The 13,250-nt window shown below is 32.6% G+C and overlaps 2 protein-coding genes and 1 non-coding gene across 3 annotated transcripts; 1 reads left to right on the plus strand and 2 right to left on the minus strand.

Moving 5' to 3' along the window:
• Positions 1–40: 40 nt before the first annotated feature.
• Positions 41–618, minus strand: LOC145739660 (uncharacterized). The gene is made up of 2 exons (XM_081994972.1): positions 427–618; positions 41–339 (listed from the first exon to the last, which is right to left on the minus strand). Exons 1-2 carry the CDS (start codon positions 546–548, stop codon positions 96–98), a joined length of 366 nt encoding a protein of 121 aa, XP_081851098.1. The 5' UTR covers positions 549–618; the 3' UTR covers positions 41–95.
• A 3,218-nt stretch (positions 619–3,836) lies between these two features.
• Ude (Uracil-DNA degrading factor) lies at positions 3,837–7,424 on the plus strand. Its single transcript, XM_081994967.1, has 3 exons — positions 3,837–3,999; positions 6,279–6,436; positions 6,680–7,424. The coding sequence occupies exons 2-3, from the start codon at positions 6,286–6,288 to the stop codon at positions 7,306–7,308; spliced, it is 780 nt and encodes a 259-aa protein (XP_081851093.1). The 5' UTR covers positions 3,837–3,999; positions 6,279–6,285; the 3' UTR covers positions 7,309–7,424.
• Positions 5,232–5,303, minus strand: TRNAD-GUC (transfer RNA aspartic acid (anticodon GUC)). Its single transcript has one exon. It is a non-coding gene; the product is annotated as a tRNA-Asp (tRNA).
• Positions 7,425–13,250: the final 5,826 nt, after the last annotated feature.

The following is a 13,250-nucleotide window of genomic DNA, read 5'->3' on the forward strand; positions in this document are numbered from 1 at the left end:
ACCTACGATTCATGTATGGCGGCATTAATAACGAAAGACACACTTTAACATCATTATAATTATTATAATACTAAGAGACAACAACCAAAAGTAATCTATTTGGAGAAACTCTCCTCTTTGGACAGGCTCTCCTCGTTTGAACTGGATTTTTCCTTCAGTTTCATTCTCTGGAAACTTCTATTCATGTTGCGGAACTCTTTACCAATATACTCGTCTGCTTCGTCTCTAATCGTCTCTTCTTTGCGTCCCAATATTGGCCTGGGGAAGGGGAGTTTACTCCCCAAAATTGGCCTGGGACTGTTCACTAGCAGCTGTTGACGTACTGAACGTCTGGAGTATCTAAATATCACATTATTTTAGATTAAATCAAATCGAGAAAGTAAACAAAGTAATACACCCTATAAAAAAAATACTCGTATAACTCACCTAGAGCATTGAGGCTCCTTCACCCTTGGAGATGATGAAGGAGTCGAAGTTTCCGATTTCATAAAGGCCGTTTTTGGGGGTGGTGTAAATATGGGGGCGTCCGGGTCCAATTCCGATGGCATATAGGGTTGTGGAGCGCGTTTTGGTGCACGATTTCACTTTGACAAGTGTCAAAAATAACCGTTTGACGTTTACAACAATCAAGGACATGGCTAACCACCAGTAGATATTTACACTAGTTGGTATGGAAATCTGAATGTTGTAGTTTGTATAGTGCAAGCCATTCTGTGGTTGGCGTTTACGTCCCCAATCACCGCCCTCTGTACAAGAAAGCCTAGAATGTCACTTTTAATGGCGGCGTTAGCGGTTTTCGTTTTGTGCACAAACCTATGCAGATGCAGTAGAAAATATGTTTTTTTAATTTTTTTCGTGTATTTGATTAGAAGTTGTGAGTGAAAAATCAAAGAACGCTTCATTCCTGATCCAGATATGTATAGATATGGCTTTTTATACCCAATAAAGTCCAGCCAAAGCAAGTTTGGTTAGAACCCTTTGTCCTGGAAAGTACAACAAACTAATGTGAAAACTGCTCAATCAAAGAAAATTTGGAAATTCTTGAAGCTAGGTAAGCAAAACTGGTAAATGGGTTTTATATTATTACCAAGACCTTTCTTCTAAAATGTAAATGTGCCAATGGCACTTCTAAAAGCTGTCCTGTTTCTTCAGAGTAAACCTTTGTTGCTCTCAAAATGCAGGCGGCCTCAAAATGTAACTCACATATCTATGTATGTAAGAGGCAATAAGTTTACTGAATGAGAAAGCATATTGTACTTACCACTGAGTATTGTGTTGGAGTAAAATCATTCCAGTTCAAAGCATTCAACCACCGTTGGGTTCGAGCAGGGTCTTTTGGAAAGTAAAAGACTGACACTTTGGGCCTTTCACCAAATTGCTTTTACAATTTGGCAAACAAGAAGTGGACGGCATATTGTAGAGGCAATAGAATTTAAGTTAAAAAACCAACAACAAATTATAGAACAATGAAGAAACAATAACAATAGTGATAACACAATAAAATGAACACAAACTACACTTTCACTAGAACAATACACATATAAACAACAATATAATAGCAAACAAAAATTACTTTGGCAAGTAATCCCAAGTCTTGACTTTAAACCTTAAAAATTAATTTAATTATCTAAAAACTCAATTTCCACAATACAAACAAATGCAAACTGTCAACCACTATTTTGTACAGAGGGCGGTGCCCCAATTCGTCGCCATATTGAAAACTGTTTGGTTTACAGGAAAGTGTTTTATGGATAAATTCCGCAAAAAAAGAGTAGCAGAAAGGAACAAGGATGATAACCTAGCGACACGTGTTTCTGATTTTTGGCTTCATCAGGCTTGTAACTCCATCTGTATGAAAAGAGGCTCAAAAACCTCTCATCTTTTTTTCACCATATGTATGTCTGTTGGTTTTTGAACCTCTTTTCATACATATCGAGTTACATGCCTGATGAAGCCAAAAAGCAGAAACACGTGTCGCCGGGTTTACATCCATGTTCCTTTCTGCTACCCTTTTTTTGCGAAATTTATCCAAAAAACACTTTCCTGTCATTCATTACATCCGCGTTAAACTTTTCCATTGTTTGGTTTGTTATATTTATGTTACAATTTTTATTTGTTATAAAGAAACTATAAATTGGTATGAATAAACTACAGGTAATACATATTGACTAATCTTGCAATTTCAATTGTTTTTGAGTTAAAAAAAATTTGACACCCTGTGTGTAACAAAATAAAGCCTTTACAAATATGTAACGAAAAGACTTTCGTGTTTCCTTTTGGTTTTATCATCATTTAGTGCATTTTCTCGTTTTGAGACATCATTGTAAAGTAGTAATTTACTATTTCTTAGAGAGTATTGCACAGCATACTTTAAACCAAGTTTAAGTTTAGGGTGGTTCAGATTGTCACAATAGAGAAAGAAATCAAAATATGAACCATGTTTAAGTTCAACTTAGTTTAAAATCGATGGTGCTAGTAAAAGTAAGTTTTATTTTTTATATCATTAGTATATTATTAAAATTCCATTTTAGGTTCAGTAGTTGGCAAAGTTAATTTTGACCCTTAAAGTGAAAATTGTTTACTTTTTCTAATAATATTTGGTCATTTTAGCTTATAATTATTAATTACTGAAGCTGTTCCTCTTATTTCTGATTAGGCATTCAAAAATAAGAGACAAAAACTAAGATTTTTTTCTTTAGCGCCTTTTCTAGCGCCTTTTCTAATTAAAATTTGATGATAACTGCCAAAGTACTTAAGATACTAATTAAACAAAACTTTGTAAGTATCGATAGCTACGTAGAAGGAAGAAAATCTTCAATAAGCCAACATTTTTTAAAAATAATGGTACGTCACTGAATTTTTCTAAACATTTGCTGGTCAAAAATATTCCGAACTTTGGAATCACCCTGTACATTTCACGTTGTCATATGCTTCTGCGTAATCAATTTGAAGATAATTTATGTATAATTTTACCATTTTTTGTTGTGTTATGTAACGATTGTTTATGGTCACTTTTTTAAAACTATGTTTAAAAAAATGTATACCTATATTTTTGTCCAAATAAACAGATTTTTGTTTTTTTTTTACTTTAAATTTATGCCGTGATTTCATCCAAAAAATTGATTTTCAAACTCTAATTTTAACTTCCAAACATTGAAAAGTAATTTTTTTTACTTTATTTACTGTACTTTCATGATTTTGTTTACTTGCAAACTTCAAATTCAAAAACTGTGGAATTAAAGTCAATACTTATATTTTCAAGTTTAAACAATCCTAGCAAGAATATTGACCATTAAACCAACTTTTCAAATAAGCAGATAACTAAATAATAACAAGAGATAATGAGTGTGAAGACTAAATATTATTCCTAGTAAACACAATATTTACAATTTAAGCATAATCTGGACAACGTTTCGGTTAGGTAATCAATGTCATCATCAACCACCCCTCCTCGACCTTTTTATGTGGGCATCCAATTACCTAATTTAAGGACGTGACATCACCAACTTTACCAACTACAAGCATCTAACAAGAAGGACAGCAACAAAGCAAATACCAAAATTCATTCATTTCATAAATTATTCAGTTTGTAGTAAGTTAAATATAAGCTTTAATAGCCCTAACCCGGTAAAAATTTCAACTGTAGATGTTTAGTTGATTAAGATGAGCTAAGTTTAACTTACACTAAATAACCCAAATTTCAGTTAGGTTAAACAATATTTGTAAATCATCCAAATCTTTAATTTTAATATTGGGACTCTTAATTCACTGCTTAATATGACGTAGGCACCGGCTTTGGGGTATTCTATCATTGTTGGGTTCATTTCAAGTTTAAGCGGTCTGAAATTCAATCAAGGCTACCGAGTGGAATATCGTGATATAATTTTTGCCGCTTACTAGAAATTATTCCGACAACTCTACGAATAGAATCAGAATATGATATTGTGGAGTCCAGTTTAGTTGGTCGTTTGTATACGTTGCTTGTGAAGTTATAACTTGGTAAGTTTTGAAGTTTTTTCAGTATTTTTTAAGTTTTCTAGTGCTTTTTCACCAGTTTTACCATTGTTTTGTGCTGTTTACTTGTATTTTCTGGTTATTTATAAACAACCGGTACACACTGAAATATTCACTTAATATTTTAAGTGCAGTTTGCTTGATGATGTGGAATTTTATTGGTCGATTTTGAATTCATGAGTTGAAAGCGACCAATCAATAAGCCAGTTATGGCGGAAATAATTGGTCAAACAATTCCCATGAAACTATCAAATTATAACTGTATACAAAGTTATTCTATGTTAATGGATCAAGTTTAGTACATTTAGTATTGTTGAATGACAAATTCAAAATAATAATGTAATAACATTCCCCAAAAAATGCAAATTAATGAAAAATCTTGACAGGATGTTTTGAAAATATGTGTGTCCACTGTTGTCAGATTTTGATATTTTTTTACAAAAGTCTCGTGTTTGGTCATTTTAAATTCGTCTCATTTGTTTTGATTGATCGCAATGAATGGGCACGTGTGCCTTGGAACATTCCGATTATCGTATTTATAGTTTATTTTCAACAATATGGTAAACAGTAGATTTGTTTGAAATAGATGTGGCAACGTTGTTGACGCTAATTTTAACCTCTTTACCGGCTTTTTAAAATCTAGCATTAAATAATTGTTTTCTTGTTCATATCTTTCATCAGTTTCTTCATTTAAACAGGGTGCTCCATTTAAGTCAAAGTTTATTAAATCCCATATTTGAGACAAAGGGTGCTAATTTCAAAGACGTGGTTTTTTAAATTGGTTATAATAATTATTATTATAACTAATATTTATATTATAAGTATATACTAATACTAAATATATACTAAATAGTCTCTGATTATATATAACTCAAAGTTAGAGTTATAAATGAGTTAGTAATAAATGATTGCAGATACCATGTTACATAGGTACTATAATAATAATTTTCTATGTGCTGTAGAGTTCTCTTTCCTTATTAATATTATTTTTCAAAAAATGATAAGTGCGGAAAAGTAACTTAATATTATATTTTTTTTCTTTTATTAAAGTAAAACTTTTATTTCACAACTGATTTATTAATATTTTTGTTTTGGTTTAGTTAATTTTGGGGGCGACTTTTAAAGAAAGTTTCACCAAATACACATAAATGACAATTTTAATAAAGCGCGGGACTAAAAAATTAAAAATACTTTAAAACAAAAAAGTAAAAAAAGTTCTCTCCGGCCGGGAATCGAACCCGGGTCTCCCGCGTGACAGGCGGGGATACTGACCACTATACTACCGAAGACTTAGAAATATGATTATAAATCCCGCACTTTACCCGCTTACATTCACGTACTTGAACTTAAAGGACGGGTGATAGATTTAGATAATATAGTTATCGTTTATTATCTTTTGATAGCAAATTAATTAAATAAAAATAGTATTTCAATATTAAATATAAAAAATATTTACGTCATACTACCCGCACTATACCCGCAACATTAAAAAGTCAATTTTTTTAAATAGTCGAATATTTAAATATTTAAATAGTTGAATATTCGATTATTCTAATTATTCGAGTATTCCAGTTTATGACTAACCGAATATTCTAATACCTCAATCTCAAAAATTCCGAGTTTTTGAATAGTACTAGAGAATCCATCAAAATTCATAGGTAAGACAGAGAGGGTATGGTAAAACTACTGGCCATAGAAAAACCATGTAACAGACAGAGAAACATTGATAATTGCATGCGCAAGACAAAAACAGAAAACTTTAAAAAGTCTAGATATTTTCCTGCGATGTTGTCAAACGTCTCTTTGAATTCGTCGACTAGATTAGTTGCAAAATTAATTTCATTCATTTCTATTATTTATTTTGATAATGTATTTGCGTTAAGTTTCTTATGTGTTTAGTTCGGTTTGTATGTACCAATAGGCCATTAACACAATTATGTAACTTGTAATTCAGTGGATGAATTCAGATATACTTCTATTTTTCTCTGTCAGTTATAAGGAAAAGACAATGACAGCAATCGTTTTCACGCTCCATAGAGCGAGCAGAGCTTTTTTGACGTCACAATGACGTAGTTTGACAATTGGTCCAATTATGGTTTTGCCAAATTACGTCATCGTGACGTCAAAATCGCTCTGCTTATGTCAAACGAACTTTGTTCCCTTTAAAACTTTGACGTTTTGCCTTAATAAATGACAAACTAAATGAAAAGCTGAAACTTGAATTCACCACAAACTCATTAATTTTTTAACTTAATTTATTGTAGGTCCACCATGTCAGAAAAACCAGATACCGTTCCCGGATTGGGTTTTAAGGACAAGGACAAGGCCCAGGAGACCTTACAAAACCTGGAAGGGCGTGATCCCGATTACCAGAAGTTGGCCATCAAAGGTCTAATTGGCAGAGCCAAGAGGACCCTAACACGTAAGTTATCTCACTCTAAAGTAATAATAATTGTATATTAAAAACAAGAAAGAAAACGCATATACCTTCTCTAGATTAATTCATATTATTTTGTAAACTTAAACGGTGCACGAGCCTTGCCGTCACAAACCAAAATAAAACCGGCGTCGCCGGTTGCTATCTTTAGTTTATGCTTATAAAATTACTTGCTAATGATACCCACTACATTTCATACAAATTTTTAATTGGCGTTGTTCGTTACAGTGACGAAAGACAAGGAAAAGGTACAAAACATCAACGACGCCTTGAAAATCTTCGAAGACTGGCTCAAAGACTTTGAATTCAAAAATCTGGCCAAAGAAAACAAACCTTATCTACCTCTAGCTTCAGTTCAGGCTTTACTTCCCTTAAAAGAAAAGTACGGCCTTAAGGATGAGCTTGCAGACCGTTTTCTCAAAGCCTACAAAGACCGTGCAAAAGGCGACTATAAAAACCTCAGAACTGTATCTAGTGGAGACGATCAACCCACTTGGGATATTGTTCGTAACCGAGAACTGAAGAAAATCTGGAAAGAATTTGAAGATTCCCGTCCAGATTTGTGGAACAGTGATGATCTGCCCACTGAAGAGCATTTGAGGTTGATTATATGGGCGTACAGTCCTGAGGCTAGTAAAATCAAAAAGAATGTCTCGAACTACGAAGAGAAACTCGGCAGTTTGAAGATTTCTAGTGACGGCGAAGATGGGGATGAGAAACCGGAGAAGAAAGACAAAGAAGAGAAGAAGGGTAGCAAGAGGAAGTCGGAGGGATCGAGTGGGAGTAGCTCGAGTGGGGGTAGCAGCAGTAGTGGGAGTGATGCCGAGTCTCCTAAAAAGAAGAGTAAAAAAGAGTAAATTGTTAAGTTGTAGTTTAATGAGTTTAAAGCCTCCAGTTTGGCTAAATGTTTTTTTTTTGCTATTTTTGTGTACTTACAATAATTTTGTAAATAATCACGAGTTTTTGGTTTAAATTACGTATTTTATTTTTATTTTAGACAGAATAAACCTACCAAATTGCTTACTGTTGTACTAAGAGTAAAGTCTAATTGCAAAACTACTAACTGTTTAGTGTGATTTTTGAAAATGCTGCATATTTGAACTTATTGAAAGAGTGTGAAAATAATTGCTAAATGCAACTTGTTATGAAGTTATATCTATTTTTGTCTGATCAATACGACTCAAATAAGATGGGAATATTTTATTTTACAATAGAATTACTATTGGCTATATGATGAAAAGAAAATAGCCGCCTTTATAAGAACATATCGATTAGTAATCGCTAAACAGTTTTCTTCTGAAAGCAACTGAAATAATCATTATTTGTCGTTTTTTGCTTGGCGCAAAGTCAATTAGAGATAATTTTAAAATTTCCAAGTTCTTAAGGTTTTTTCAGAATCCTCAAGATAGGGAAATAAATTCCAGAAAAAGAAGTCCCAAATATTCCAAAGGTTTTCGACTATATTTGTTACACACATACAGATGTAGGAAAATGTATTGTCAATAGACTGTTATCCATTATGATATCCCAATTACTCAATACAGCAGGCCTATTCTTGAAAGCAGGGAACGGAATTCTCAAGAGAAGTGTTGATAGAATGTGACAGAAGATGCTGACAATGGCGTGTCAAATCACATTCTACAGGTTTTTCTCTTAATAATTCCCTTTCTTCGTTTCAAGAATACGCACCCTGAATGGAATCCTACTGATAGTTGATTTTTAGTAAAAATTTGCTTAGAGCATTACGTAGATCATGTGACCTGTTTTTGATTTTATAATCATGATGTCATATGATTGTTAGATTCTATTACATACCTATTGCATATGGTTTTTTCTTTTGGGGTAAATCACCGCCCTCTGTACAAGAAAGCCTAGAATCACTTTTAATGGCGGCCTTAGCGGTTTTCGTTTTGTACACAAACCTATGCAGATGCAGTAGAAAATATGTTTTTTTTTATTTTTTCGTGTAGTTGATTAGAAGTTGTGAGTGAAAAATCAAAGAACGCTTCATTCCTGATCCAGATATGTATAGATATAGCTTTTTATACCCAATAAAGTCCAGCCAAAGCAAGTTTGGTTAGAACCCTTTGTCCTGGAAAGTACAACAAACTAATGTGAAAACTGCTCAATCAAAGAAAATTTGGAAATCCTTGAAGCTAGGTAAGCAAAACTGGTAAATGGGTTTTATATTATTACCAAGACCTTTCTTTTAAAATGTAAATGTGCCAATGGAACTTCTAAAAGCTGTCCTGTTTCTTCAGAGTAAACCTTTGTTGCTCTCAAAATGCAGGCGGCCTCAAAATGTTACTCACATAATGTATGTAATAGGCAATAAATTTACTGAATGAGAAAGCATAATGTACTTACTACTGAGTATTGTGTTGGAGTAAAATCATTCCAGTTCAAAACTTTCAACCACTGTTGGGTTCGAGCAGGGTCTTTTGGAAAGTAAAAGACTGACACTTTTGGGCCTTTCACCAAATTGCTTTTACAATTTGGCAAACAACAAGTGGACGGCATATTGTAGAGGCAATAGAATTTAAGTTAAAAAACCAACAACAAATTATAGAACAATGAAGGAACAATAACAATAGTTTTTTTCTTAAGTGGTAATGGTTGGATTAGGCCAGAAAAAAGCAGACGTTTATTGTCTACCACGAGTCGACGTTTCGACCACTGTTGGTGGTCATCCTCAGGACTCTAAAATTTTTATTATTCCTGTTTACATAGTGGTTACAGTGAGGGTGTAGAATACATATCACAATTTAGCTCACAAAAATTAGCTTAATACATCAACTGACTCAATTTATATGATTGTTATAACACATATACATAATAAAACATAAATAAAAACACTTAATTATAATATAATTAAAGGACAAGCCTAAATCATGTAGATTTAGTACAAAAACAAAGAAAGGAACAAACCAGGGACAGGCAACACCAAAAACTTACGTGTAGTTTAAAACGCCTTAGTAAGGGTCTTCAAAATGTAGGACACATGTAACTCCATCATTGCACACATTTATAAATTGAACTATTTGTTCTAGATTCAATTCTGTACTATTTATTTTGTTTTACAGTAATCAGCGTGCTTGCAATGTGTAGTGGGATTCACTTCTTGTACGCTCTGAACACCATTTAACTCGGTTATTTCGATGTTTCTTCGAGTCTAACTGCCTATTTATCATCTCAGCATGCCGGATTTTTGCATGTCAATGGAATGTGTTTATTTACTCCTTCATAGCTGTAAACTTAGATTAAGGTGGATGTCGACATTGATTGGAAATCATTGTTTTATGTTTAAGGAATATATTAAAATAGCAAGAATTTAAACCTTCAATATCTTCTTTTTTATTAACATGATGTCTCTCCTTTTTTATAGCAATCATTTCATGTATCAATCTCTTTTTTAAATTTTTTTGTTTTCCAATAATCTTTGTGTTTGTAAAATCAAATGTATGAGCGAGCGTTTCTGAGTGTTCTGCCAAAGCGGTCTTTTGTTTTGACTGTAAGAGGTTTTGAGGTCGCACACTTCTTTGATGTTCCAATAACCGTGTTCGCAAATACCGACCTGTTTGGCCAATGTAGCAACAGTTACAATTTTGACACGGAATTTTATAAATCACATTACTTTGATAATCTATTGGTGTTTTAGTTTTAAGCTGTGTAAAATATTTTTTTAACGTATTTTCAGGTTTGTACGCGATTTTTACAGTGTCTGATTCAAGCAACCTAGAAACAGTTTCTGAGAGACCTTTAATGTATGGTATTTTATAATATTTACAAATGGAATGATCACTTGAGTTATTGGTAGTTTGTTTCCTAAGTAATTTATTTATTAATTTTTGAGGATATGAATTTTTAGTTAAGTAGATTTTAATACTCTAAATTCTTTGTGTGAAAGTTTGGATGGGAAAGTTTAATTGCTCTATTTTGTAGGTTTTTTATTATATTAGCTTTATGTTGGAAAGGGTGTTGTGAATGGAAATTTAAAAACCTTTCTGAAAAGGTTGGTTTATGATACCAATCTGTAATAATAGTGTTATCTGTTCTAATTAGTAAAATGTCTAAAAATGGAATGGAGTTGTTTTTCTCTTTTTCTATTGTAAATTGGAGCTTTGGATGGAAGGCATTGAAGGTTTCTAGCAACGTTTGTAATTGGTCTAAAGGCGCACAAGTAATGATGTCATCAACATACCTTTTGAAAAAGGGCAGCTGAAATGGTAACTTTTTTATGCAATTTTCTTGTAGTTTCGCCATAACTATGTCTGAACAGATAGGAGACAGACAGTTGCCCATACCTAGACCATAGATCTGGTTGTAAAACTTGTTTTCAAAGTTGAAGTAGCTATTTTTAAATGTAAAGTTCAGTAGTTCCAAAAATTGTTCTTTAGATAATTTTGTGTTATCTTGTATCAGATGCCATTTTTCTTTGATTATATCAGTGGTAAGATCGGTTGGAATATTGGTAAATAGGGAGATAACGTCTAGTGAGAGTAGAACGTAGTTGTCGGGAACTTTAAAGTTTTGAATAAATGTTACAAATTCAAACGAGTTCCTTGTGTGGGTGTCATCAATCACATAAGCATGTTTTAATAATGTAGCCAGATATTTGCTTAAATTATAGAGCGGCGAACCGACATAACTGACAATAGGTCTTAATGGAACATCGTCTTTGTGGATCTTTGGTTGAAAGTACATTTTTGGAAATACCCCATTAGAGCATTTAAGTTTTAAGCCTGTTTCTTTTGTGAAGATCGATAATTTAAAAAAAAAAAAAAAAAAAAAAAAAAAATTTTTGTTACAGTGCAGGCAGAGACAGGTAACACCGAAGCATTTGTTGAATAGTGTCACGTGTGTTCAGTATCTATTAGTGGACGAAAATCCCTTTAAGTCGCGATGTGCAAATCTTTTAAAATCTTTTCAAGCCAAATGCTTAAACTTAGAGATATCATTCACTCACTGGAAAATAAAACATTTAGAGCGAGAACAGACTAGGTGCATCACAGAAACTAAGAATGTGCTGCCAAGCGACATTTTTTCGACCTTTTCGTTATCACAAGACACATGTTACAAAAAGATATTTAATAAAATAAAACACTCTCAAACTCAAAAACTAAAGTCCTTAATTAACACTCAAATTAAATTTAATTCTAGTGTAAAAACGAATGAAAAAGATAAGTGGTTTGTTAACATTACAAATGAAATTATTCCGTCGAATGTTCAGGACATACTCTCACTAGGAGAAAAATTCAACTTACCTTACCAAAAAAAATCGCTACCTATCGATCAAATGATAATAGACGTTGAATACATTATAGAAAGCTGTACTGAGGAAATTCAAGTTCAAAAAAGAAACAAATTTGTCAACACGCTTACGAACCATCTTAACAAGCTAAGTAATTCAAGACATCTTAACACTCAAACTTTTCTACTCAACAAATCAGTTAAAGATACCAAAACGTTTTTAAAACAAAACTCAGAGATCATTATTGTCCGAGCTGATAAAGGCAATGCGACAGTCGCAATGACAAGGTCAGATTATTTAAGAAAAAGCTACACACTTTTAGCAGACACAGAGACGTACAAATTAATTACCAAAGATCCTACACAAACCATACAAAACAAACTTAATAAAACTATTGAATCTTACATTAAATTATCGATCTTCACAAAAGAAACAGGCTTAAAACTTAAATGCTCTAATGGGGTATTTCCAAAAATGTACTTTCAACCAAAGATCCACAAAGACGATGTTCCATTAAGACCTATTGTCAGTTATGTCGGTTCGCCGCTCTATAATTTAAGCAAATATCTGGCTACATTATTAAAACATGCTTATGTGATTGATGACACCCACACAAGGAACTCGTTTGAATTTGTAACATTTATTCAAAACTTTAAAGTTCCCGACAACTACGTTCTACTCTCACTAGACGTTATCTCCCTATTTACCAATATTCCAACCGATCTTACCACTGATATAATCAAAGAAAAATGGCATCTGATACAAGATAACACAAAATTATCTAAAGAACAATTTTTGGAACTACTGAACTTTACATTTAAAAATAGCTACTTCAACTTTGAAAACAAGTTTTACAACCAGATCTATGGTCTAGGTATGGGCAACTGTCTGTCTCCTATCTGTTCAGACATAGTTATGGCGAAACTACAAGAAAATTGCATAAAAAAGTTACCATTTCAGCTGCCCTTTTTCAAAAGGTATGTTGATGACATCATTACTTGTGCGCCTTTAGACCAATTACAAACGTTGCTAGAAACCTTCAATGCCTTCCATCCAAAGCTCCAATTTACAATAGAAAAAGAGAAAAACAACTCCATTCCATTTTTAGACATTTTACTAATTAGAACAGATAACACTATTATTACAGATTGGTATCATAAACCAACCTTTTCAGAAAGGTTTTTAAATTTCCATTCACAACACCCTTTCCAACATAAAGCTAATATAATAAAAAACCTACAAAATAGAGCAATTAAACTTTCCCATCCAAACTTTCACACAAAGAATTTAGAGAGTATTAAAATCTACTTAACTAAAAATTCATATCCTCAAAAATTAATAAATAAATTACTTAGGAAACAAACTACCAATAACTCAAGTGATCATTCCATTTGTAAATATTATAAAATACCATACATTAAAGGTCTCTCAGAAACTGTTTCTAGGTTGCTTGAATCAGACACTGTAAAAATCGCGTACAAACCTGAAAATACGTTAAAAAAATATTTTACACAGCTTAAAACTAAAACACCAATAGATTATCAAAGT

Source organism: Ips typographus, linkage group LG1 (genome assembly GCF_016097725.1).
Source record: "Ips typographus isolate SLU linkage group LG1, UJ_Ityp_2.0, whole genome shotgun sequence".
Lineage (NCBI taxonomy): Eukaryota > Metazoa > Arthropoda > Insecta > Coleoptera > Curculionidae > Ips > Ips typographus.